Genomic DNA, 26,832 nt, shown 5'->3' with positions numbered 1-26,832 from the left:
GTATTTGTCATGCCCTTCAAATATCTTGGGATTCCACTAGCTATAGAGCATCTTTCGGATTTCAATTACAACCCACTACTAGATTCTTTAGTCTGATGGATAAATGCTTGGCCGAAGAAGACGCTATCCTTTGCGGTAAGGTGCAACTTATTACTTTCGTCCTGCAGGGAGTGGAGTGCTTCTGGCTACCTATCCTACCACTACCACTAGGTATCATTAATCGTATTTACAACATCTATAGATCCTTCATGTGGACATTGAAACACCCACTAATGTTATGAGCAGAGATATGTGTAGACCCAAAGATGAAGGCGGTTTGGGATTTTATGATTTGCAAGCTTGAAACTAGCCCTTTGACAAAAGTACTTTGGCGGATACAAACTGAGAAGGATGCACTTTGGATAAAGTGGGTGCATCACACTTACCTAAGGCATGTAGATATATGGACATGGGAGGCAGCCCACTCGAATTTCTCTATTATCAAGCGCCTATTACATATACCTTATATTATTGGTTGTTGGCTCCCCCAGAGGTTGTTGAACAAAGACTAGCAAATTGGTTTGCGCAAGATGGCGGGTGGCTCCGGGCATATAATTTTTTTCAGACATCTTAGTCCTATGAAGACATGGACCCAAAGGACCTACTTACAGCCGAGTCATACAGTTACACTCTGGATGTTAGCATAGAGGCATCTTCCCACCAGAGAAAGACAGATAAATTTACATGGAAGGATCGAAAGTGCATTTTTTGTGGATAGGTACTGGATCCTTCCCAGGATCACATATTCTTTCGGTGTCCCCCTATTACCGAGTTATGGAGAAGGATCCGGGATTGGCTACACATGTGGCAGGAAACATCTACCTACCGAAAGACATTGAGTTTTCGGGAGATACTATCATAGGAGTCGAATGTTGACAAAGGCCCAGCATCTTGCCTTATCCTCTTTGGTTTACTATGTGTGGAGAGCAAGAAATAGTAGTTTCTTTGATGAGAGACAGTTAGACTATGAGAAGATTTTCAGGAGTGTGCAAATTCATGTATTCCAGCCTTAAGAGTGTACTCTGATCTGATACTTTATCAATCATGAGCTGCTACTAAAGTTTGTTTATTGTACGCTTTATCAGTGCTATATATAAAATTTTACTTATTCAAAAAAAATACTAGGCAACAGAAAACTTAACGGATCTAGAGTACTAAACACCAAGTAGGAAGTCTAGATGGTTCAGCGAGACTGGATATCTAGTAGGAAGGACTCGATGGGTAGAGGATCTGGCATCAAGTCAAAAGGAACCCCTGGTTAGAGGACCGAACATCGAGTTAAAGGAACCCCTGATGGGTCGAGTGATCAAACGCTAAACAGAAGAAGCCCAAACAGATCAGATAGACAAGATATTTGGCAAAGGGTAAATGAAAGTAAATTCCTGGAGTGTAGAGGTCCTTCTGAAAAGGATGGTAAGGATGTGTTCAGGGGACGAACTTAGGTATTGATCCGACTAAGTATCCTACTAAGATTACAAATCGAGATCGGACATTTGTTGACTTATAAATTAGAAATTGCTAAATAATTCGATTCTATGCTAACTATATTTTGCAGGTTTAAGCAACCAAAAGGTAAGTCTGGTCGACTGAACTGTCCAGGCTACAGCATAGTGAGATTCAGTCGAGCAGAAACTGAGGTGGAATAGGCGAGTGACATGAGTAGCCGAAGTATTCGTCTTTCTCGAAATGGAATAAAGTCGATCATCCAAGAGAGTAGAGATGTTATATCTTTAACTTGAAGGGCCTAGATAGTAGAGGCGAAGGGGCATTGACTCTCGGACATTCTTCACATCAAGAAGAAGGGGGAGTTCTATCGCCCAATCAAATGAAGGGAAGAGATATTTTTAGCCGGATGAAGTTTTTCCAGCCCTTATGGGAGGAATTGGCAATTAGGACGAGCCATGAAATAAAAAAAAACCTGGTTCTGCCATTTTTAATTGGTAGAGACAGTGAAAGAGAATGGGCGATGATAGGACGTCAAGGTGTTTGAAAACAATAATAGTCCCGACCAAGATTCGAAAGAAGTTGGGGGCAAGTTGGTTAAAAGGAATTTCGAAGAAGGAAATAATATGGATATAGATAGAAGGGATAGGAAGACAAATCCCTCTTTCAAACTGACCAACGAAGAAAGTATAATAGGGGGTTGGTGGGGGTGATCAGAGGATTTATGAAGCATCAGTTTGGTTCCTTCAGTGATGTACTCATCCCTATAAACAACAAAGGAATGAGTTAGGTTTAGTCTGGTTTTAATGGTTTCAAACCAGGGAGAAATGACAGAGGGGTTTTTATTTTCGAGCGAGAAGAGACCATAGGAACAAGAGGAGAAAACTTGGAGAATGAAAAGAGTGTGCTTATTAAGGTGAGGAGAAGAGCGACTGTTAGAGAGGAATAAGAGAATGGAAGTTCAATGAAGAAAAGTGAAAGGGAAAAGTTAGGGTTCGGATATTTGAAAAGAAGACAAGTGCGTGGAGAAGTACAAATGGTGTGTGTGGATCTCAAGCTCTGAAAGGCAGAGATTTATAATAAAGGAAGCACAAATAATATCAACTCCGCTAAACATGCAACCGTCTAGATTTTAATCGAATTTGAGTCTCTAATGCGGAGTATGACTCAGTTTGCAACGTACCATCTGACTCGTGCGCGGCGCGGGGGGGGGGGGGGGGGGGGGGGGGGGGGGGGGGGGGGGGGGGGGGGGGGGTGACTACTCACGTCATAATCTTTGATTATGGAAGATGGGTCGGCTGGTTTAAGCTCATACTGAAGGAGATTGGGCTCGATATTTGGGTCTTGTAAGTTAGATCTCGGGAATCGAAGTTGGCAAGAGAGCCCTTGAAAATCGAGTTCGGAGTCATGTAGTGCTCAAGAACCGGATGCGGAGTCATGCAGTGCTCAAGAACTAGATGCGGAGTCATACAATCTCGAGAACAAAGTGTGGAGTCATGCAGTGCGCAGGAAGTGGGTTCAGAGTTATAAGGTTCTTAGGAATTGCGTTCGGGGCCAAATAGCACTCGATTTCAGAGACTAGCGCTCAGGAAATAACCCAAGGTCAACCCACTCGCAGTGTCAGATGTATGAATTTAGGAAGGAGCATGCTTTGAAAGGAGGCCAAATACAATAACAGTAGTTAATAATGGCCAACATTAATAATCATTAACAATAGGGCGTTATAAGAGAGGAGATCGCGGGGTCATTAAATAGAAAGGTGATTATTCAAAGGAGATCACGGGTTCTCAACATCTCACTTAAGTATCGAAGGGGCAAGACCAACACCCTTTGACTACACGTTGACCTTGGCCAGAAAATCCTTCTACCTGATATGAAGAACACAAATAGTCTAGTCGTAGTACTTATCAAGCAATACTCGACGGACGGGCATCCGAATTCTATCATATCAGAGGGTATAGATATACTACCACAAATCCGCAGTTAACAATTGGACCATTAAAAGATGTCTTCATGAAAAAAACAAGGCATTACAAATGGTCATAAATGTGCCAACTCGTGCGATAGACTTGTGATCTAGTTTGAGTTAAAGGTAATGTGAGTGGTTTATGTTATATTTATAAATAAAAATAAAAATTATTTAAAAAGGATGTAGTTGTAATTTGTTTAAAAAATTTGGACGTTTTTGCAAAAATGCAATTAAAAAGCAACCAGTCAACTTTTTTCTCCTTCCCGTGACTTCTTCCCCATGAACCCTGTCTCTTTTTATTCTCTCTAACCTTAACTCTCTTCATCATTCAAAAAAAACTAAAGTTTCCCTTTTGTCGTCGTCCCTCCTCTCACCGTTGTCCCTCACGCCGCCAACATCGTTGGCAACTGCCATCATTGTCATTGATGTTGTAGAGCAACAAGCAAGATTAGACCATTTGATTTAGGTGGAGGTTTTTCTTGCATGTTCCTTTCTAACTACCTTGTGCATTATTAAACATACACCATAAATAATATTGGGGGGAAAATGATTTATGATTATTTAATTATGAAATATGAAGTAAATTAAAGTTATACTTTATGTGCTTGATTGTTGCTATAAATTATTTAGTGCTTGAGAATTAACATAGGTCTTTATTAAAGGAATATTAGAGATAAATTCTTTAAGATTTATATTATGTCTCGTTAGAAAAAAAATTAATTGCATACTCATGTTTACCTATATTTGCTTGATCATGTTGTTTATATTTACTTGTCCTTTTTACATTCTAATTGTTGTTGCTCTATTAAAATTTATTAATGAAACTTACAATAGATAACTTGAAATCTAGAAATAACATAGGAAAGCTTAGGAGAATCCCTTTAAGAAAATTTGAATCATCATGAGAAATAAAAAGTTGACCAATAACATAAATAATTATGTCGAATAGTCCTCTACAATTGAGTAATATTAAAGAAACCTTCAGCTCATCACTCGTAAGAAAGTATGTAACTTCTCAACTAAATTAACAAGGAATGGGTGTAAACCTTGTGTCGTGGAACTTCGGTTCTACAATTTATAAAAGACGTGAGATTATTTACGTCAAATTAGTAATAAAATAATTCTCTATAAATATAGAGCATTTAATCCATACTTTAAAAAGGATTTTTAATTTTTTCCGGACATTCATAGGCTTCGAACAAATTGAGATAATTTTTCCTCATTGGGTAGATTGTAGGTTATTCACCCTATTCTTATGTGAGACTCATTTCGGGTGGATTGTGGGTCATTCATCTTGTATATGTATGTATATGTGCATACATATAATATATTTCGTATTGGGTAGATTGTGAGTTATTCACCTCATGTATATACGATACATCTTTATTGAATGAGTTATGTGTCACTTACTCTTATCTTATAATTTTATATGATGTATTTTGTATCAATGGATTGTGGGTCGTTCACCTTTTTGTATAAGATACATCTTTGATAGGTGGATTGCAAGTTGTTCATCTACTTAATAAATTATGTTAAGTTTTCGGATAAAGTAAGACCATAATGTATGTAATATTGAAATGAGAAATTTAAAGATGAACAATGAGAAAGGAGGAATCAAATGGTGTTTAAGAACATGAAAATATAAATTATTAACTATATTGTTTCCCTCTTTGATTATATTTTCATGCACATCTCTCCATTCTCCACTTTGCACTATATGATCATTCTTCTTTTCCTTTGACCTCCAACTTTGTAGACTTGAGGCGATCTGTGAAATTTGGTCAATATTACGAAAGGTTGCTCAAAAATGCTCAGTGATAGTTTTGAAGACAATTTTGTAGAGTCCATTTTAGTTTATTTTTCTTTATTACGTAGATTGTTATTTTATGTATTGGTACTTTGGTGTTTATTTCATTATCGGCATGAGGCTAGTTTGTTAGTCATGTTATGGGTATAGCAGTCATTGTTTTAGAATAACCATCTTGTTAACATTTTCTACATTATTTAATAAATTGTTGGATATTCACTTTGGTACACCCTAGTGTACCCTTCGGGGTTATTTATGATTTTCAATGCAGTGATGAATATTGTCCGTACCCTAGTGTACCCTTCGGAAGGCTGATCCCTTATATAGTTGGATTGGTACACCCTAGTCCCTTCGGGATTGAAGTCAGGTAGTGATAGTTTAAGAGTCGATTTCACCATGTTGCTTGTAGACATTTTAGTATAAAGTGAAGGTTCAAGCTTTTAAAATCACCTTAATAGTTGCGGTAAGCAACACTTTATAAACTATATTAATTAATTTTTAATTTCGTAGGAAACTATTTGATTTAGAAAATTAAAAAAACTTTAATTTAATTTTAATTTTGCAATTTTTTTTCATTAGAAGGTCACAACTCTTGATATAAACACATATCTAATTCAATTGGTGGTCTTAAGGGGCTACTTTCTCTCTACAAAAGAAGAGTCATTTTATGGAATTTTTTCATCCAAAAATTAATTATCCAAATTAAGAGTTAACTTCTCTAGTGCTCTACATCCCCTATCCTTTTTCTTATTTGATATTTTAAGTCAAAACATTCTTATTGTGATCCACAATAAAGAGACCTAGGTCAAACTCTCAATGTACTTGCATTAGAATCAATACTAGTTAGAAAGTTAAAATCAACCCCATATGAAAGGGATGCATCTTTATATTAGAATAGCGAGTCTCGCTTGCCTCCGAATTCTATTTCTTTAAACTCTTTATTATTATGTTTTTATTATTATTGTTGATTAGGTTTATTATTTGATATCTTTTATCAAAATAGATATAATTTTTTTCTTTGATTTTTGTGATGAAATTGATATTTATATATGGTTCCAAGATTAAAAAAAATGCCATAGAAAAAAATTGTATGGGTTAATAGAAAAGAAATTCATAAGCTAGTTACCCATGGATTATTCATTTTGAAACCATTCTTCTCTCCTTAAAGTATTTCTCCAAGAGTTCAACTCTCTACAATTTATACCTTTAACATATTAATTTATTGTGAATCTAGTTTGCAGCTAGAATATTTCCATACTAAAATGAAAAATAATAATTGCAAAAAGTAATTTTCCTAGCAAAATATAACAAAAGAATTATATATTAACTAGAAAAAAGGAAAATTCATTGGTTGAATTGTTATTCTTACAAAACAATTGAAATATATTAAAGATGCCTTAGTTTAACTTGTTCTTAGAAAAAGCCCAAGGAATTTGTTTTACATAGCTGCATAATATTAAGTAGCATAGAAATACTAATCACAGGTAAGAAACTCGTGTACGTTAACACTGAAGGAACAGATTATAGAAATGAATTTCTAACTAAGGCCGAAGACAGAAGTTCAAACTTCCAAGCATTAGTTAACTGTTTGGAAAATTGCTGAATAGGGAATAAAATTCATTTTCCAGTAAAAAGAAAACAACGTTGACTAGGAGGGAATCCTTCCAAAAGAGACCGCTAATTATATTTAATAAGTATGCATGATTACCTCCAATGAGAAGGCTCATAAGTTCTGAAAAAGACATTAGTTCTGTTTGTGTTGACCTTCGTCTTAACCCAAAAAGCCCAAGTGTTTAAAGCAATTCTAAATGCAGAATTGATAGACATTCCAAGCTTCACTGCTCCTTCAGCCTGGAAATAGCAACCACTGCAAAAGGAAATAATATCTCAAATCCATCACCCATTGCTAAAAAACTTACCAAATTACTTTATTGAGCCATGCACTAGGCGGTTTGATGAGTAATATGCCCCTACACATCTTCAATTACAGACCAGTCTCATTTTTCTTATATGCACTATACTCCTTAAATAATAAAAGTGGGGCAAACCATCTCATGTATTTTGATGTTTAGATAGACCACCTTATAAGAATTTTAGAGCGGTCATGGTCGCCCCTAAAGCATAGTTGAGTTGGTTACGACGAAACAGAATTGTTTGTTGGTGCAGGAAGCACCAGATGATCTAACCTTAGTTTTGATAATGACAATAGGTTCAAGTTAAGTGTGTTATTGAACTAATATTGTTGATCTAGTGTGCAGGGAGCACAGGTAAAGTCCTAGTTGAGGCTAGGCAAATGACAAAGTCCTAGTCGTAGGCTAGGCAAGGAGAAAACCTTGATCTGGAGGATCAGGCGGAAGACTTGGCAGGTCAAGTGCACCAGGTGCAAGCCCATGCAGTGTGCAAGCCCATGCAATGTCGGAGGACCGAAAAGCATGGCTAAAGTCCAATCGGGTACGGTCAGGAGGACCAGAAGATTGGTGAAGACTGAGCGGTCTGGAGGACTGAGTCGCAGCAGCAAACCCTGGGGGCCAAGGACAAAGCCGAGCAGGAAAAGTCCAACAAGTCTGAATGACTTGGTTGGCAGTCAGGTAAACTCTCCTGAGAAGAGTGGGTTAGGACGCGTTCCCGAAGAGGAATATTAGGCGTCGGTCTAACCCAAAGTTTCACCGGAAACCTAAAGTTAAGACCAAGAAACAGTTCTGAAAACTGATTCTCCACCTGTGTTTTATATGTTTTTTGGAGCTAACTTGTAATGCAGGTTAGAGAGGTGAAGTACTTGACTCCGGACAAAGTTATTCAAAGTTCGGATGTTCGAGTCGACCGGAATGGACATTCAAGTCGACCAGAACCTGAATAAAATGCAGCGGAAGTCGAAGTATATCAAAACTCTCTACAGCAGATTGGAGTCGACCGAAGTGATGATTCCAATCGACCTAAGCTTGGATAGGCTTAGCCGAGGTCGAAGGTTATCGACATCCTCCATGTCAGCTTCGAGTCGACCTGAGTAGGGACTCCAGTCGATCGGAAGATGAAATCAGTCGCGGAGGAAGAGGATCGCTGTCTAGGTGGGATCGACCTGAGATGGATTCCAGTCGACCGGAAGGTCCTATAAAAGAAACATCGGCCAGAGGCTCGGAACAATAATTTCTTACACTTCCACAAGCAAACCCTGTCGAGCCGATGGCGTCTTGAGCAAGCAGAAACAACTAACCAAGCCTTCGTAACGCCAGAATCACACGAGATTGAAGATCTACAAAGCATCGGCGAATTGGGTAACGAATTTGTTCTTGCATTTATAAATCCGATAAAGAATTTGTTTTGTCGTGATATATTTGTAATTCGTTACAACTTGTTTCCGTAAGGAAATAAGTTAATTAGTGGATTGCCCTTCGGAAACGATCACAGATCGTGGACCTTGGAGTAGTAGTTTTCGACTGTGAACCAAGTAAAAAAATTATCTCTTTTCTCTTGTTTACTTTACTTAAGTCTTCCGCTATCACAATACTTTGTTTTACACAATCGAACGTACGAAATTTCGAAAACCGAGAAAAACACTTAAGCGCTATTTACCCCCCCTCTAACGTTTAACTCGATCCTACGTTGCTAAAGTGGGCAAGAGTCGAATTTCGACGAAGCCGAAGCAATGCCCTCCTCCGTCGTGGCCAACTGCAGCTTCTCAATTTACCTCCTCACAGAAGGTCATGGGGTCGCTCGTATGGGGCCGCTAGGGTGGCGGATTCCACCTTTTATTGAAAAAGAAGAGAGAGGTCATGGTCATTAGCATGTTTAATCCATCCTTTCCGCGTTTAATCTTTTTGATAGAGTTAAAGATGGAGATCAAGTTGTGGTTCAAACGGGGATCAAGCTAAGGTCGTGGAAGAAAAAGAGCATCCCACTCTAGATGTTGTTGATGATCTATATGCATTAATAGAAGCTCAATTACAAGGCAAAAAAGATGAAGAAAGCACTTAATATATTAATTGAAGATGTTAAGATCAAAACTACAATCGAAGCAGATTTGACCAAGAGCAAGTAATGCGGCTTAGTCAACTTAATTCAAGTCTTAGATGAACAATTAGTCTCTTAAGTTCCATTTCTATGTATTAGAAATAATTTTGATTTGTAGGCTCAATTTCTGCTTTTATTTGGGTGATAATGGGTGCTTAAACTCAAACTAGCTATGTAGTCTACATAAACCTCTTTTAAATGGGCTTCCTTTTAACTTTTTAGAATTTTTAGGTCACTCTATAACTATAAATAAAGGGGTGGCACCCACACATATAACTTTTGACTTATTTCAATCTAAAGCATGGAAAGACTCTCATTTATTGGTTCTTCATGGAACTAGAACTATCTAGGCATCCCCTTAGTGGCGTTCAAGGACTTATTCAACCTCAATCCTAAGGTTGTGACGCATTCTATCTTCTATATCAAGATTCGTGCTTTCTTAAGCATTGAGTCGAAGTTCTTTTCATTCATCTTATTGATTTAAACTTTCTTTCTTTCTTTAACTTGTTGAAAGTTTACGAGACATCCTTCTCCTTAGGTTCACATCAATTGGTATCAAAACCTAACTTATTTCTAAATCGATTTGGTTATCCTTTTTCATTTTGTGTTTGAATCTTTACAACAATTTATATCTATTTTGTTCATATTTTAATATTTATTGCTATCATTCCTATCTTAGATAGTGGTATTTGCCTTTTTGCTATAAAAGAAAAAGAAGAGAAAAAAATTATGGTTTTCAACAAAAAAAAAAAAGACAAGAAAAAAAAGGGGAGGCTAAAATTTAGAAAAAAATACAAAAAATGAGAAAAAAGAAAAATAAAACCAACAAAAAAGGAAGTAGAAATTGTTGGTGCAATCTTGCCCCAAGTGAATTGGATTTTAATGTTTGGCTAAAATGAGTTTAAGTTAGGCAATGTTGGTGATCTAACATGTGTGATTTGAGTATACAGGAAAGTCCAGGTTTGAAGACTTGACAAATAGTGAAGTCCCGGAGGCGCGGCCTCTTTGCAAATGGTGAAGTCCCGGAGGCGCGGCCTCTTGACAAATGGTGAAGTCCCGGAAGCGCGGCATCTTGACAAAGGGAGACTTAGCACGACGAAGCTGAGGGAAACATCTCAAGCGAGTGCAAGGATGGGCACGAGGCTTGTGGAAGATGTTTGAAGGCTTGCATCAAGGCTAAGGGATGAAGAAGAAAGCTGAAAGGAGATTTTCAGCTTCAATAGTCAACTGACACTGCCATTAGTCGACTGATGGCTTGATCCAGAAGCACACAGAAACTTTGGTTAAAGTGAAAGGCACTGACCAGTCGACTGACCAGTTCACCAGTCGACTGAATGATCAATCGACTGATGGGTCCATCAGTAGACTGGTATTCGAACGTTGGGCTGACAGTTGAAGAATTAAATGCGATTTAAAGAGCCGTTGAAGACCATCAGTCGACTGGCCCAAGGAGCAGTCGACTGATGTCGGGAAAATTATAAAAATGTAGATTGACGATTGGAGAAGAAGGGTTATATTCTTTCTCTTCTTACATGATTTTCAAGCTCTGTAACTCTCTCTAATCTTCCTTCATACTTCACCACTCATTTTTGTAAAAGGAAGAGATTATTCTGTAAAGGTTTCTCCGCCTTCAAAGTGCTCTTTGAAAAGGAGAAATTTTCATAATGGAAGGTCGTGTGCTGTGTGTGGATCCTTGGATTAGTCACCTCGCAAGAGGTGGATACCAAGTAAATCGAACGAGTTAGCGTTGATCTTTTCTTCTTGTCTTGCTTTTGTGCTTCCGCTGACGATTTTGCAAGCAAAGACGAAAAATGCTATTCACCCCCCTCTAACAAACGCATCAATCCCAACAAGTGGTATCAGAGCAGGTTCTTTTTGGAAGAATCAACATTCAACCGAAAAACATTCAATGGCATTTCAAGAGGGATACAGCACCGCACGACCGTCCTACTTCGACAGCAACGATTTCGCATACTGGAAAAGTAGAATGGAATATTATCTAATGAATGACATTGAAAATTGGTTTAGTATTGTAGATGGATTTGAGAAACCGAATAACGCTTCTGGAGCTCCTCTCCCTACTAAAGAATGGTCGAAGGATGTATGCAAGAAGGCTCAAGCAAACACAAAAGCCACAACCACCTTGCAATGCGGGTTTTCCAAAGAACAATTGAGTAAGATCGGACCATTCGACTCGGCCAAAGAACTTTGAGAAAAACTCATCGAACTAAACGAAAGTTCAAGTGAATCAAGACGAGCCAAGAGAGATCTCTTGGTAGGACAACTCCAAACCTTCACAATGAAGCCTAATGAGATGGTAAGTCAGATGCACGAGCGATTTAAGAAGATCGTGAACGGTCTTCATGTTATAGGTGAAAAAATCGACAACCGAGATTTGGTGAGGTATGTACTTCAAGCCTTTCCAAGAACCACTCTATGGGCATCGATGGTCGATGCTTATAAAGTGTCAAGGGATCTTTCCAGTGTTAAATTAGATGAATTGTTTTGCGAATTCGAATTACATGAACAAGCTAACGTATCTGCCAAAGAGAAAGATATAGCTTTGGTTGCAGAAAAGAAGAAGAAGAGGGAAAAGAAGGAGCCCTCATCCGAGTCCGATCGGGAATCTTCCGATAGCGACAAGGAGATGTCGGCAAAGGAGGTCATCTATTACGTCAAGAAGATGATGGAAAGATCAAGAAGATTCACAAGGAGGGATGTAAAGAAGATGTTTACATCACCACGAGGTAAAATTCAAAGTTCAAATTTTAACCCTAATGTTATTTGCTATGAATCCAACAAGAAGGGGCACGTCAAGACAAACTGTCCGGAGTGGAAGAAGAAAGAAGAGAAGGAAAGGAAAAAAGGAGAAAAAGAAGAGAGAAGTCATGGTGGCCCAAGCCACATGGGATACGTCAAGTAGCGAGTCATCGGATGACAAAGAAGAACTATGTCACATCACTAGACACATAGCATTGATGGGACGTGAAAGTGACCAAGAGACTTCAAGTGAGGAGGAAGAATCAAGTAGCGACGAATCTTCATCAAGTGAAAATGAGGTAATGGATTCGGCTAAAGAAAAATTTCTTTACAGAACTATTGCTTATCTTAAAAATGCTTTAGATAAATCGAAGTCTAAGATTAATGCATTAAAGGAGGAACTTAGAATTATTAGGAACAATGCATGTGAATTTAATGATTCAAGTGCAATTACTGAGGAAAATGCAAAATTAAAGGATAAAGTCATTGATTTAAGGAAATGTTTAGAAAAATTTTCAAATGGATCAAAAACACTTGATATGATCCTAAATAGTCAAAGAGCAGTTTACAATAAGGCCAGAATAGGATACAAATATAAAAAGTTTGCCTATATTTCTCTAGCAGGAAGACAAGGATCATCTAGCAAACAAATCATTAAAGGAAAGGTAAAGCAAGCAAATCATAATTAAATTATTGATTTCTAATAATGTGTCAAATACAAAATTTGACACATTATGTGTTAACCCTCAAATGTGGCAATCCACTTTTGACACATTTTAATTATTATTATTATTATTATTATTATTATTATTATTATTATTATTATTATTATTATTATTATTATTATTATAATTTCCTTCAGTATGACTTTATTAAGGTTGATGTTCTTTTCATCCATCTTATCGATTTAGATTTTTCTTCTTTTTTTTTCAACTTGTTGGGGGTTTATAAGACATTCTTCTCCTTGGGTTCACATCAGTTGGTATCAGAGCTTATGTTCTTTCTAAGTCAATTTGGTTATCCTTTTCTTATTGTACTTGAATTTTTACTATAACTTTTATCTATTTTGTTCATCTTTATCAAGGACACGATTAGACCGTGTTCAACTTTAAAAGTTTCTCATCAGCCAGCAGCAAGGAGCCTGGTTGTGTTAGGGGCACAATCTTCCCATGTTCGATGTTGGAAGTCCAATTGCTACTCCGTTGTTTGCCTTGCTCCACAAGTGATACACGGTTGTGTCAGGAGACTCGATCAAACCATGCACCATGCTAGAATACATGCTCTTAAGACTTCTTGACTCCAATTAAGTTCTAAATTCATGTTCTGTCAATGAAATCACACAAAGAACAGTTTTTTAAACTAAAAGGATAAAAATAATGCAAACGGGATAAAAATATGAAAAATATGTTCATATAATGAAGCAAATGCATGCAAAATAATACCGAAAATATATGCATGAAACACACATTAGTCTGTGGCAGTTACCGTAACTGCCCACGGAGTGCACGTTGTGCACTCCGTGGGATGCGATCCTCTCCCTATTAATAGAGAGGGAAGCCCTAATATGCATCCATGTGAATCGATGAAGGAGAGCAGAGGAAAGCGGAGGCTGTCGGAGAAGAGAAAGAAAGTCATACCGGAGGATTTGGTTTGTAAAAACCCGAGGAACTTTCCTTCGTGATCGTTCCTCCGACATGAGTGATCCCAGCAAGAACCACGCAACAACAGGCGATCCTAGTCGGAATCACGCAACAACAGGTAATATTTAAGCAATTTCTAACAATGGTATCAGAGCATATGTTAGTATTATTACCTGTTCATTGTGTTTGTGCCCGATTTTTTTTCTGTTCTATTAATTGGGAGATTCGCTACTAAGAACAGTGATTTCTCTGTTTTGACCGCAACGCACGACAGCGCACAGGCGCTACCCGCGACAACGCACAGGTGATGTCCGCGGCCAGCGAAGTGTCTTAAGTGTCGTTCGTATCCGACAGTTCACTAGCACCAGCGAGGCTGGCGCAAGCGACGAGTCTGGCGTCGGCGAGGGCAATAAATTTCAGGTTGGCAAGATTTGGGCACGGGATTAGGGAGAAAACGGTTTATATATATATATATATATATATATATACATATATATATATATATAAAAGGCATACGCATCTAGCATCTGGTGACTTCTGGGGTGATCCGACGGTTGGAAGTGTCGCGGCGCCTCGAGTCCTCCAGGCGTAGCAAGGGTGGGCTCGGCAGCTCACCTCCCTGGGTTACGCCCATCGCTCCGCCCTCCTGCTCCTCCGTCGCTGTCGGCGCCATCGCTCTTGGTAGCATGAGGGCACTCCGTGATGGCGGTGGCAGTGTGTCAAGGACACACTGTATTTCATGAACATGCAATTTTTTTTTAGGGCACCGTTTTTTATTAAAAAAAACAAACAAACAAAGAAATCACGATGTGATTCCTGTTAATTGGGCAAAGGTTTCTTTGAACCATGAAGCCCAATTAATTGGTATTGGGCTAGGTTTCATTAAAGCCCAATTAATTGGAATCGGGCAAAGGTTTCAATGGAGGCCAATCAATTGGATTTTAATGGCAACGTCTAATTAATCTAATTGGGTCAAATTAAAAATTGGGCCAATTTTGAGCTTTCAATTAGAGAGGCCTAATTTGGAAGTTATGTGTCCAATTGGCTCAAACAAGTGAAATGTCAAGTGCTCTGGCATGATGACAACACTTGAGTAGAGACAACCAAGTATAAATTGAACTTGGTTAGCACAACTCTGATTTGGTTCAACCGGATCATGACTTGCTAGAGTTGACATTGGTCAACCATACTCATAATTGTGAGAAGTTGTTGAACAACTTATACTCAAGAAACAACTCAATAATAGACTTAGTCAACATGGTTGGAGATGATAAGAAAACTAAATATCATGCATGATGCTCAGGTGCCTAGGATGCTTGGAGCTAATAATGTGGTGTTTTGGTTCTCATGGAACACTACCATGTTAAGTCTTCATTGAGTCTTCAAGGTGCCAATTGACTGGTCAAAGGATCAGTTGACAAGAGCCCCTGTAAATCAAGAAGATTTATTTTTCTTGATTTATTGTATTAGTTCTATGTATGAATTGATTGTTCTTTCAGTTTATGTGATTATATGGTCTTTGTGATTGATGATCTCTAAATTCTTAGTTTATATGACTATGCACTCCGATTTTATTTAGTCTGTGTGGCTAGATACCTCTTAAAGGTCTTTGTGACCATTTACCTTTGTGGCTTCACTTGAACGAGTGAGAGATGTGGCAGTTACCATAACTGCCCACAGAGTGCACGTTGTGCACTCCGTGGGATGCGATCCTCTCCCTATTAATAGGGAGAGTGAAGCCCTAATATGCATCCATGTGAATCAGCGAAGGAGAGCAGAGGAAAGCGGAGGCTGTTGGAGAAGAGAAAGAAAGCCATACCGGAGGATTTAGTTTGTGAAAACCCGAGGAACTTTCCTTCGTGATCGTTCTTCCGACACATGCGATCCCAGCGAGAATCACGCAACAACAGGCGATCCCAGCCGGAATCATGCAACAACAGGTAATATTTAAGCAATTTCTAACATAGTCAACCTTGACCAAACTCATTAAACCCTAAGGATTGATTATACTAACAATCTCTCCACTAAATATATTGATCCAATATATTGACTAAATATCAAAACCCTAGAGGTGAAGGTCGATTGCACCAACAGAACCAATACTCCACCTTCTCTTTCCAAAAACTAAATGTTCATTGTACAATAGAATCACAAAATCTATCCAGTCATCATCTTTGATGCTCTAAGATAGTCCATTGGAGTGGTAATCAGAGGGTCTTGTTCTAGATAGTGCTCTATCGGCGATTAGTCCAACTTGAACTTCCTAACTATAATACCACTTATTAAGACCGGTTGGTGAGATAGTCAAATACACTAGAGGGGGTGGACAACAATGTACCTACAAAGACAATTCTGAATTATTTTAAGCTTAGTTAGGTCACACAATGATTACCAACGGAAATAAAAAATAAAAACAAGCACATACCAATCGCTAATACCGAGGTTTGCATGGTTCAGTACCCTCATTTCTACTTCACAATGTATGACTCATCGATGAGTTACTCTAAGAAAGTCATTATGTTTCTCCTTCTCCTTTGTGAAGAAACCTCTTATAACATACAAGCATTATAAGAGCTTAGAGGAAGAAGACTTAAGATTACAATGGAGAAGCCCTAATAGAATTTAACCAATCCTATTTTCGCCAACCTTAAAGCCTCCATCTTGCTCTTATAATCCTCATTTGCTATTCAGTTAAATGCTATTCAGCTAAATCTATCATCAATAAACCAACTAGATCCACCCATCAGTGAACTACCTTCTTTGTTTGCTTCAACTTGAGTTTGCCCTGAGTCAACTAGAATCCACCATAAGTCAACTCAGCCACTATAGCTTTATGTCATCCAATCGTTCCAACGCAATTTTGTTAGATTAACAGCTCCTTTCGACTTTCCTATTGTAGCATCAAGCTCAGTCGACTCAACCACAACAAAGATATTCTATTTATTAGTTGATCATCCCAAGTTAACTAATTAGTCGACTTAGCTTTCCAATAGACTAAACTTAGTTCCAGTCTACTTGAACTTAACTAGACTATGATCATTCTAATGATCGAGTTTGCCTAAGTTGAAAACTAGCCTCACCTAGGAATACAAGTCTCTCAACTCTCATAGCTCACCACCAAAGCATACCTTCTTCGCTACCACAAGTGCCTCCGTTACTCGTCCTTTGCATGCACCTAAGCCCTCAACTCACTCTGTGTCATGTTTCACCTATATAGCCACCTCCATGAGCTATTGTCAATGTTAGCCTCAATATTTCTCATCTTGTGGTCCCTTGGATGTTTCATTTCATCCTTCTTTAATCTCTACTTTTCTCAAACCACCAAGTTGCCAACTTGACCATGCCAAACCATGCTCTAAAGATGCTCCAACACCACCTCAATGCTTTCATCCTATAGTCCCTCAGTTGCTTTATACAACCTTCTCTGATCTCCACGAATCTTCAAGCCACTAAATGTGTCACCTTGGTCGCACTAAGTCATCATCTATACCTCACAAGATGTCATTGAGTCACGAGCTCTCCGAGCTCCATGTATGTCATGCAAATCTCTGTACAATTCAAAGACACATATCAAATACACATGCAAGGCCTAACTTAAACACTTTGCACAAACATCAAAACTCAAGGTGGAACTCGACCACTTAAAGCAAGATCACACCAATATTCGTATTGTGTTCCAACATTTTTCTTTATTTCCTAAACCAATAAATAATTAATTTGAATTTAAAATTTAATTTTGGAGATCATTTTAACAAAATTCAAGTTGCAACCTCAAGGCTAGGGGGATAATTGGAGTTAATTAAGAGGAGATTAAATTCAAAGCTTTTGAACTCAAATTTTGTTTGATTCATAGATAATTGATTACTTCTGTGGTGGAAGAGTTAAATTGTGTTTGGTTTAGTTGTGTCCGATGGATTCCCTATATAAGAGAGTTGGATCTGCCCCTTTCTCTCCGTATAAGCTTATTGATGACCTAATTTAATTGACAAGACTTGGAGTTTTGATCAGTTGTTGGAAATACTCGACCACTTAGGGCATCATCCACCAATATTCATGTTATGTGTTCCAACATTTTTTTATTTCCTGAACCAATAAATAACTAATTTGAATTTAAAATTTAATTTTGGAGATTTATTTTAACAAAATTCAAGTTGAAACCTAAGACTAGGGGTAATTAGAGTTAATCGAGAGGAAATTAAATTTAAAGTTGTTTGACCTCAAATTGGGTTTGATTCATAGCCAAATCGATCATTTTGTGGTGAAATAGTTAAATTGTGTTGTGTTTAGTTTAGTTGTGACCAATGGATTCCTTGTATAAGAGAGTTGGATCTGCCCCTTTCTCTCCTTATAGTCCTAGTCGACCCCCTCCCTCTCTTATATTTGGCATTGCACACTCTCTTCCTCTCTCTTAGTGCCCTCTTCCCTAAGTCACTCACCACCCTTCGTCAAGCAAGCTCTCAATGCCTTTCTAATTAGCCATATTGGTTACGACATGTCAAACCACCGAGTGCTGCCAAGGGTCACATCCTTACTCTCTCAAGCAAGTAGTGTAAAAGTTGTTCCTCCTCGTTGTTGAGAAAACCATGTCGAGGCTACTACCCTCATTAAGCTATCATGCGCAACGCCCAGAGATGTGAGACAACCCACTTCGTCTAGAGTAGTCTTTGCATGAATTCATGCTATTGATACTAACTAAATTGAATATATCAAGACCTAACAAGAGGAATTGTGATAGTGTACCCCCACATGTTTATGGAGAGATATAGTTGCCTCTTAATCCAACTATGAAGTCTAATCTCCTTTTAATAAGACTTTGTATTGGTTTAGAATTACAATCTTAGTTATTTTAGAGCATATGAGAGTTTATAAGCTTATTGAAGGTCTAATTTGATTGATAAGACATGGAGTTTTAACTTTTAATCAATTGTTGGAAATATTCCTTCTTGATTGTTGGGACATTTAGTGAGTTAATTTAATAAATTCCTTGGTTAAATTGTCTTATTACGCATGTTAAGTGATTGAGTTAGCGATGCAATTAAGAGTTAACATCAAGGTAGATAAAATAGTTATTTGGAGTGTGAGACAAATTTTAAGAGGTTCTTTGAGGTGGGTACCTTCCTAGTTGTTTCCTTTGAGATACCTTTTGTGCATTATTAATGGAGAAATTTTGAGAAATATATATCGATCGTTGAGTTTGATGAACTAATGACTAAATAAAATTTAATGAGCATATCTAATGTAAATTGAATATTTAGCTATGAGATTATGAGATACATGGCTTACACAGTAAAAGGAACTATTGTGTTTTCTTATGAGTAGAAACACACATAAAGCTCTATTAGATTATTTTGATTGGCATTTGTTGGTTTATGTTTGCTTCTTGATGATATGGTAAGCGAATAGTTAACCCTTAAATGAGAATGAGATTCCTTGTAATTGATTAACATATTATGATCCAATGAAATCCCTAATTATGGTTAACTTAGGTTAGCCTCTAAACGATGAGATAAATTGAATCACCTATAGGTGTATATATATCGTTACTTAAGACACATGGGATGCTTCTTATTAGAGAGGTATTAAAGAGATCAAAGAGATTAAATTGATATAAAGATGGAGAAACAAATGGTAAGAATTACTAAATGAGTAAAAATAAACTTATACCTTTTGTAATTCTTTTATTATGCTTATGAGAGTTTGTTATATCATATATTTTATTTTGATACCCACGGAATGTATTTGTCTCATTACTACTTTTCTTTGGCATCTATATGTGTGGATGTGGTGAATTTCCAACTATAGGTCGAGTTGAGTTTGCTATAGGGTCACTCTAAGTATTTCCCAGTTTTTCTTGATGGTTGACATTATTTTTTTTTCTTGATTCTATTCTCTTCGCATATTGTGGCTTGATTGTCAGTTTATTTGCATCTGTCATACTATATCCAATTTCATGGTACACATTTATTTTGTTGTGGAGTTGTTTATGGCTTAAATTTTATTCATTTTGTTTTTTTTTTTTGATGTGATTGATTATTTTTTAGTATGTGTTGTGGATTATGTGTGATGAAACTATTCCAAGTAAGGAGGTCGTTCTTACATGTGAAAAGATAGTTTATGTGGTTTGACTTCTAATAAAACTTACACAACATTTTTTGTCTAAAAAGATAGTTTATGTGGTTTGACTTTCTAATAAACTTACACAACAATTTTTGTCCAAGAGGGATCACTTAAATAAAAAAACTAATTTTGTAACAATAATTATTTCCTTTGAAACCCAAACTATTTTTCGCTATTCTCAAGTGCTAACAAACTAATGTGATCATGATAGTTTGACCTAGAAAAATGAGTTTGGAGGATCTACTGCATTTGCTAAATCTTGAAGCACATGTGGGTAAAAATATGTCCAAATTGAATAGCATTATAGAACCATGATAATGTCCTCAAATTTCATTACTATAAACAAAATTGCTTTTTCTTTTTGATATTCTATTCTTTGAGATTACTGGTAGCAAGAACGATTCCCTTTGTTATACCACTTACTAGTTAGTAGTAATTTTTCTTTAAAAAAAGCAGGTTGATGAATATGGCTGCCAATTGTGCATAAGCATCTAGCTTGCTTCTACTATATAAGTTATCATAAGAATATACCAACTTGATCCAACATAGACCACAAGGATCAGATTTGTGCAATTATGGGTGGCCCAATCATAAATCCAGAGATGAGTCTTGAATGCCAAAAGACAATCAGCCAGTGCAGTACAAAATGATGCAGTAAAACTAAAGGACTTACATGTCAAAGAGTTTGCTTGGAGTCCACCAATGCCCAGAGTTGAATACGAGTACATCTGAATCAACCCACTTCCCACTTAGTTCGTCCATCTTGTCCAGCTTAAGTGATGTTCGAACTCGTTTTGGACTATGTCTTGGTGGCAATCCTTGTTGTACAAGAAACACAGAACGGAAGAACTCTACGCTTAGATTGAAAGTTTGGAAATGAACACCTAAATAGCGGATTGTCTTTGATATTTGGTTTCCATTGACTTCATAAACACTATTGGGATCCTGCACTCCTGTCAAAAGCATGCATACAAGTGACTCCCACTGTGTTCGACTCATCGAATCCCCCACAAAAATGACCTTTTTCCCTCTAAGCATTTCAAGGACATAATGGGCATTGAATTTGGGTACATCACATTGCCTTGGTTTCCACCTCCACTTTAGATAGTCCATATCCCTTCTCCCATTTGCCAAACAATTGAATCCCCTTTCAGCAAAGGGACACTCCGAGCTATTATACAAAGGATATGAGCTATCTGGAACCCAACTACCATCGAAGACATCGCATGCATCAGTATCCCCAATATATCCAGCAATCAATCTCCCACTTTCCGAGTATCGGAATAGATAGAGATGCATAATACAACCGACAACCAAAACGAGGGAGGCAAGACAGAAGGCCGCCGCGAGATCACCAAAGGAAGGTCTGCGTACGGGCCACAATTTTCGATGAACAGAAAGCCTAGGGTTGCGGAAAGTGGTAGGAGCTAATCGAGCCGCAACGCTCCTGCCGAACAGACCGCTCGCCATCTCATGCGCCAGTATACAGATCGAAGAATCCAACCATCCAACCAATAATCATCGTAAGACGAAGATAAAAACGAAGCCTTCAGTCCACCCAAGATGAGAAGAATATCAACCAAATCGCTAGTTCCCGATATCAGACTAACAATAGGAGAGAAAACAACATTTTTATTTTCCAAAGGAAAGCTTTTAGCAAGATCTCAATCAACAGAATTCCAAAATTTCGACCAAAATCCAGAATGGAGCCTAAAATTTCAGTAGAAAAGGGGATCCAAATGGGCATGGAATGAAAAAGGATTCACCTTCCGATGTATGCTCGCCGAGCTCGCACCTTTGGTTGAATGAATAAACTCCAATTCCAGCTTGAGATCTCGCTTCCGAACAGAAATGGAGAGAAAAAGTGGAGGGTGGCGTAAAAGGTCCGCGCTCGGTAGGAGGTGAATTGGTGGGGTAGTTGGAGTTTGGAGGTGAACTGGCGAGAAAATTAAAATATTGCCGAACAGGGGTATATTCATAATTTAGGCATGTTCAACGATTTTTCGGTAATTTTTGAAAGGATGCAGTTACGTTCAATAATTTTCTTCTCTGTTCTTTCCTAATTTAAACTTAAATAAATAAATAAAAAATTTTGCAACGGTAAACATAAAAAAAATCCCCAACTACAGCGTATTTGCATTTTCCCGCTATTTTTTATTTTTTACCCTATATCGATAAAAACTTACCGGGCTAGCCATCCCCATGGATTGAGTCCATGAAACTGAGATTTATCATTTTTTTTAATAAATAATTTTTTAAATAGAAAAAAATAAAAATATTTTTTCCTATTTTTTAATATCTAATTGTAAAAAATAAAATTAATGATGAGAATGCTAATTTTAATAATAATAATAATAATAAATGGTTTTGGAATTGATTTTTTAAAATCAATACCATGGTTTAAATATCAATATTATTATGATGTTGATTTCTGAAGATCAACACCATAATAGTGCTGGTCTTCTAAAACCAGTACTACAGTGTTGTGATGGTCTTTAAAAATTAGTATCACATTATTTTAAAAATTTTAAATCATTTTGAACAATATTGGGAGGATTTTAAAATAGTAAACGAGTGCTTATTTAAACTCAAGTTCACTTAATAAATCTATAGGAGTTGAAATGAATCCGATTGTAACTCTCTAGGTCCATTAATGGATTTTGACCAAAACTCATTAATGGACCCAGATGACTTGAATTTTAAAATTTTACAATGAGATAGAAGTATGGAGTGTGTAGAACGTAGATATGGTGAGAAATCTTAATCTTGAGTCTCCTACACGAAGTTATAGGCTTGTACCAATTATATAAAGTTTGAAATGTTTTAAACCTTTTGAGCAATATTAGGAATCCTTTATAATGATAACAGAGAACATCCTTAGACTCTCGGGCGCTTAAAAATCTCTAAGAGTTAGAATGAGTTCAATTAGTCTAGATCCATTAATGAATTTTGATCGAAACTCATTGATGGACCTAGAGTATTTAAATTTTTAAAATTTTACTATGAGATAGAAGGTATGAGTATATAGGAGGTATATATGATGTCCAATTTTAGTCCTAAGTTATGTAAGTAAAGTTATGATCACATGCCAACTAGCACAGACTGTGGTACTAGTTTCTAAAGATCAACACTATAGTGGTGCTAGGTCTTTTGAAACCATGGTGTTGGTTCTTCTCACACACTGTGGTATTGATTTCTGAAGATCAGCACCATTATAATGTTGGTCTTCGAAAACTAACACTATAGCATTCTAAAAATTTTAAATCGTTTTAAACACTGTTGAGAGGGTCTTAAAATACTAAACGAGGGATTATTTAGACTTAGATTCATGTAATAAGCCCACAGAAATTATAATGAATTTCGATCGGAGCTCTCTAGGTCCATTAATGGATTTTGACTGAAATCCATTGATAGACCTAGATGGATTTCTGAAATTTTACAATGAAATGGAAGTGTGGAGTGTGTAGAAGGTAGATATTGTGAGAAATCATGATCTTAAGTCTCTTACATAAAGTTATAGGCACGTGTCAATGGTCACAAAGTCTGAAACTAGGTAAACATTTTGAATAATATTGGGAATCCTTTACGATGATAGTGGAGAGTACCCTTGGACTCTTAGCATTGCAGAAATCTACAAGAGTTAGAATGGATTTGATTAAATCTCTCTAGGTTTATCAATAGATTTTAGTCGAAACTCATTGATGGACCTAGGTAGATTTTTAAAATTTTACTATGAGATGGAAGATGTGAGTGTGTAAGAGATTTAAATGGTGTTCATGTTATTAGTACAGGAAACACTAGATAATCAAATTTAAGTTTTGATAATGACAAAGGTTCTTAGCCTTAATTGCTAAGAAACCCAAACTTAAATCTAAACTCAAATCTAAGGAAGAAACAGAAACTGAATTTGAATCCAAGTTCAGATCTTTAATTAATGAAGATGACCTAACTTCAAAAGTTGCAAATCTGATCACACGAATGATCCGAAGAATAAGATTTTCTTAAAAATTTATAAAAAGGAAATCTTAAGAAAAGATCTAGTTAATGCCCAATGTTTTGCATGCAATAAGAAGGGACACTTTAAAACAGATTGTCTACTTCTAAAAGATAATAAAAAGGGCAATCATAAAAAAAAAAGAAAAAGATACTCAAGGCAACTTGGGATGAGTGCTCTTCTGAGTCAGACTCAAATCAAATTAACCTACTAGCCTTAGTAGCCACTCAAAAGAGATATAAGTCAGATCAAATTCTGATTTTGAATCATCCTCAGAGTCTAATAGTGACTCAGATGAGTCAATTAGTGAGGAACCAACCTCAATTATTGAAAAACTTTACCTCACTGTATCATATATGACTAGAACTTTAGCTAATATAAGTCACAAGTTAAATATTTACTTAAGTAAAAGACTTTATAGAAAAGACTACATCTAACTCATCAATAGAAGTTAGTCAAGTTGGTGTTGGGACCGATGCGTCTACTAGAGGGGGGTGAATAGCAATTTTTTCATCCTTGCCTGCAAAATTGTCAGCGGAAGCACAAAACAAGACAGGACGAAAGAGATCAACGCTAACCCGTTTGATTTACTTGGTATCCACCTCTTACGAGGTGACTAATCTAAGGATCCACACACCGAGCAACGACCTTCCACTATGAAAACTTCTCCTTCTCAAAGAGTTCTTTAAAGGTGGAGAAACCTTTACAAATCAATCTCTTCCTTGTACAAGATTAGTAGTGAGGTTTAGAGGAAGAGGAATGAAGATTACAGAGATTGGAGTTCGTGCAAGAATGAAAGAATGTGAACTATTACTTCTCCAATCGTCGAACTGCGTTTTTATAAAATTCCCGACATCAATCGACTGGCTCAGGGAGCAGTTAACTGATGGGCTTCAACGACTAATTAATTTGCGTTTAATTCTTCAGCTGTCAGCCCAACGATCTTCCATCAGTCGACTGCTTCATCCACCAGTCGACTGACATCAGTCGACTGGTCCAAGCAAATCACTCGACCAATCTTGCTGTGTGCTTCTGGATCAAGTCACCAGTCGACTGATGGCAGTGTCAGTCGACTGGTCAAGCTGAAAATCCCCTTTCAGCTTCCTTCTTCATCCCTTAGCCTTGACGCAAGCCTTCAAACGTCTTCCACAAGCCTCATGTCCTTCCTTGCACTTGCTTGAGACATTTCCCTCAGCTTCATCATGCTAAGTCTCCCTTTGCCAAGAGGTCGCGCCTCCGGGACTTCACCATTTGCCAAGTCTTCATCCCGGGACTTTCCTGTGCCAACTCAATTCACACAAGTTAGATCACCAACATTGCCTAACTTAAACTTATTTTAGTCCAAACATTAAAATCTAATTCCACTTGGGGCAAGACTGCACCAACAATCTTCTCCTTTTTGATGTTTGGCAAAAATTTATTTAAGTTAGGTATTTAATACAACATTATATAACAATAGCAAATAACCTCAGTGATAATAACAGCATAAAGACATTAACAGTCTAACTTTAAACAACCCACTTCTCCCCTTTTTTTAACTAACAGCAAAAAGAATATAAGCATGGAGGTAAAAATAAATAAGAGGTAGGATAAATTTCCAATAAGAAGCCGTATGTGTTAATGAAACTGATATTGGCACATGCTCCCCCTAAAACCCTATTTCCCCTATAACAAGCACCAACAATGAATTTGTGGCACCTAAGGTACAGGTCTTGAGCAATCCTATAGACCATAAAGATGCTCCTAGAGCATGCATCAAACAATATAGGTCAAAGAATACGTAATTTTAGCAAGAAAATTAAAATACTGATTTTTCAGCCACATCAGTGGACTAGTCTTAGAATCAGTCGATTGATGTCTGATAAATAGATTTTCAGACCCGAATTTCAAAAATTCATAAGTAATGTAGCTCACAACGAAAATTCATGAAATTTCATGTGGTCATTACTTATAACATATATAATATGAGAAAAATAATTTGAAAATATTTTGCCTATTAAAACTGAACTTTGATACAAAGTTTCGAAAACTTTGAAACTCTTAATGGCACAAAGGCTTTGTATCAATATTCTTGAGAGCTAGAAAGATAAACTATATGTAGGCATCACTATAGCATTCACACAGGGGTATAAAATGTGTCCAAATTGTAGGTTTGGGGTTATGATTGAATATATGTCTTAACACCAAAACCAAAACCTCCCCTTAAATCCATAAACTAGTTGTACTCAACACATAAACAAGACAAAATGAATAAAATTGAAGGTCATATCATACAGAGAAGAAAATCATGCAACACATAGAAGTTAAATAAGAATGTAAAAGTGAAAAACAACAAACATATCATAGACATACTGAACTATCATACACATAGCAAAGTCATACTAGAAACTCATAAGCAAATATTGATGTTCGAGATACATAACACATCAACTGTTAAACATAATCTCGTCATCACGCAAACACAAACACAAACTAATCCTCATCATCAGTAGGAAGTGGAGGAGGTGGAGGAGCCTGATATGACATGTGCATCCTCTGCATCATATCATACATCTGCTGCTGCTGCTGATACGCCTCGTTCTGTCTCTGTGCAGCAGCTGTCCACTCCTGACGAAGGCCCCGAACCTCCTCAAAATAGCCCTAGAGTTCATGATGATAGGTCTGAACACCCTGATAGTAGTCCTGAACCTCCTGGTGGTAGGTCTGGACGTGCTTATAATATCCATGCATGCGCTCGCCAAGGTCATGAAATCCCTGGTCTACCCTCCCCTTAAGGTGAGTGATGCGCTCATCCAGGCCACTAGCATAGGGCGCATCAGCTGCAAGAGGAGGAGCAGCAGCAGGGGCAGCAGGTTCATCGTCAACCTCATCCTCCTCAGACTCGGAAGAATCAGCCTCACGTGCAGCTCCACGTGCAACGTCGCGAGTCTAAGCTATAGCACCATCATGGTATATAATCTTCGCTAGCTTTAAATGTCTCAGGCCTAGATGATTATAGTCCTTTGATAAAGGGCGAATGATCCCTACTGAAACATTGACACCCCTAGATGCAAGA

At 37.3% G+C, this 26,832-nt stretch overlaps 1 protein-coding gene across 2 annotated transcripts; it reads right to left on the bottom strand.

Moving 5' to 3' along the window:
* Window positions 1–6,897: 6,897 nt before the first annotated feature.
* Window positions 6,898–21,689, bottom strand: LOC141812236 (protein trichome berefringence-like 7). 2 transcript variants are annotated; one of them, XM_074700286.1, is made up of 3 exons: window positions 21,550–21,689; window positions 20,457–21,388; window positions 6,898–7,125 (listed from the first exon to the last, which is right to left on the bottom strand). In XM_074700286.1, the coding sequence occupies exons 2-3, from the start codon at window positions 21,251–21,253 to the stop codon at window positions 6,963–6,965; spliced, it is 960 nt and encodes a 319-aa protein (XP_074556387.1). In that variant the 5' UTR covers window positions 21,254–21,388; window positions 21,550–21,689; the 3' UTR covers window positions 6,898–6,962. The 2 variants fall into 2 exon arrangements, with proteins under 2 accessions (XP_074556387.1, XP_074556388.1); XM_074700287.1 differs by lacking the exon at window positions 21,550–21,689 and having other exon boundaries at window positions 20,457–21,543.
* Between the last annotated feature and the right edge of the window lie 5,143 nt (window positions 21,690–26,832).

Source organism: Curcuma longa, chromosome 18 (genome assembly GCF_044706935.1).
Source record: "Curcuma longa cultivar G26 ecotype Majalengka, Jawa Barat chromosome 18, ITB_CL_G26_1.1, whole genome shotgun sequence".
Lineage (NCBI taxonomy): Eukaryota > Viridiplantae > Streptophyta > Magnoliopsida > Zingiberales > Zingiberaceae > Curcuma > Curcuma longa.
Note: the sequence above shows the minus strand (reverse complement) of the source record. Positions and strands in the feature narration are given on the sequence as shown.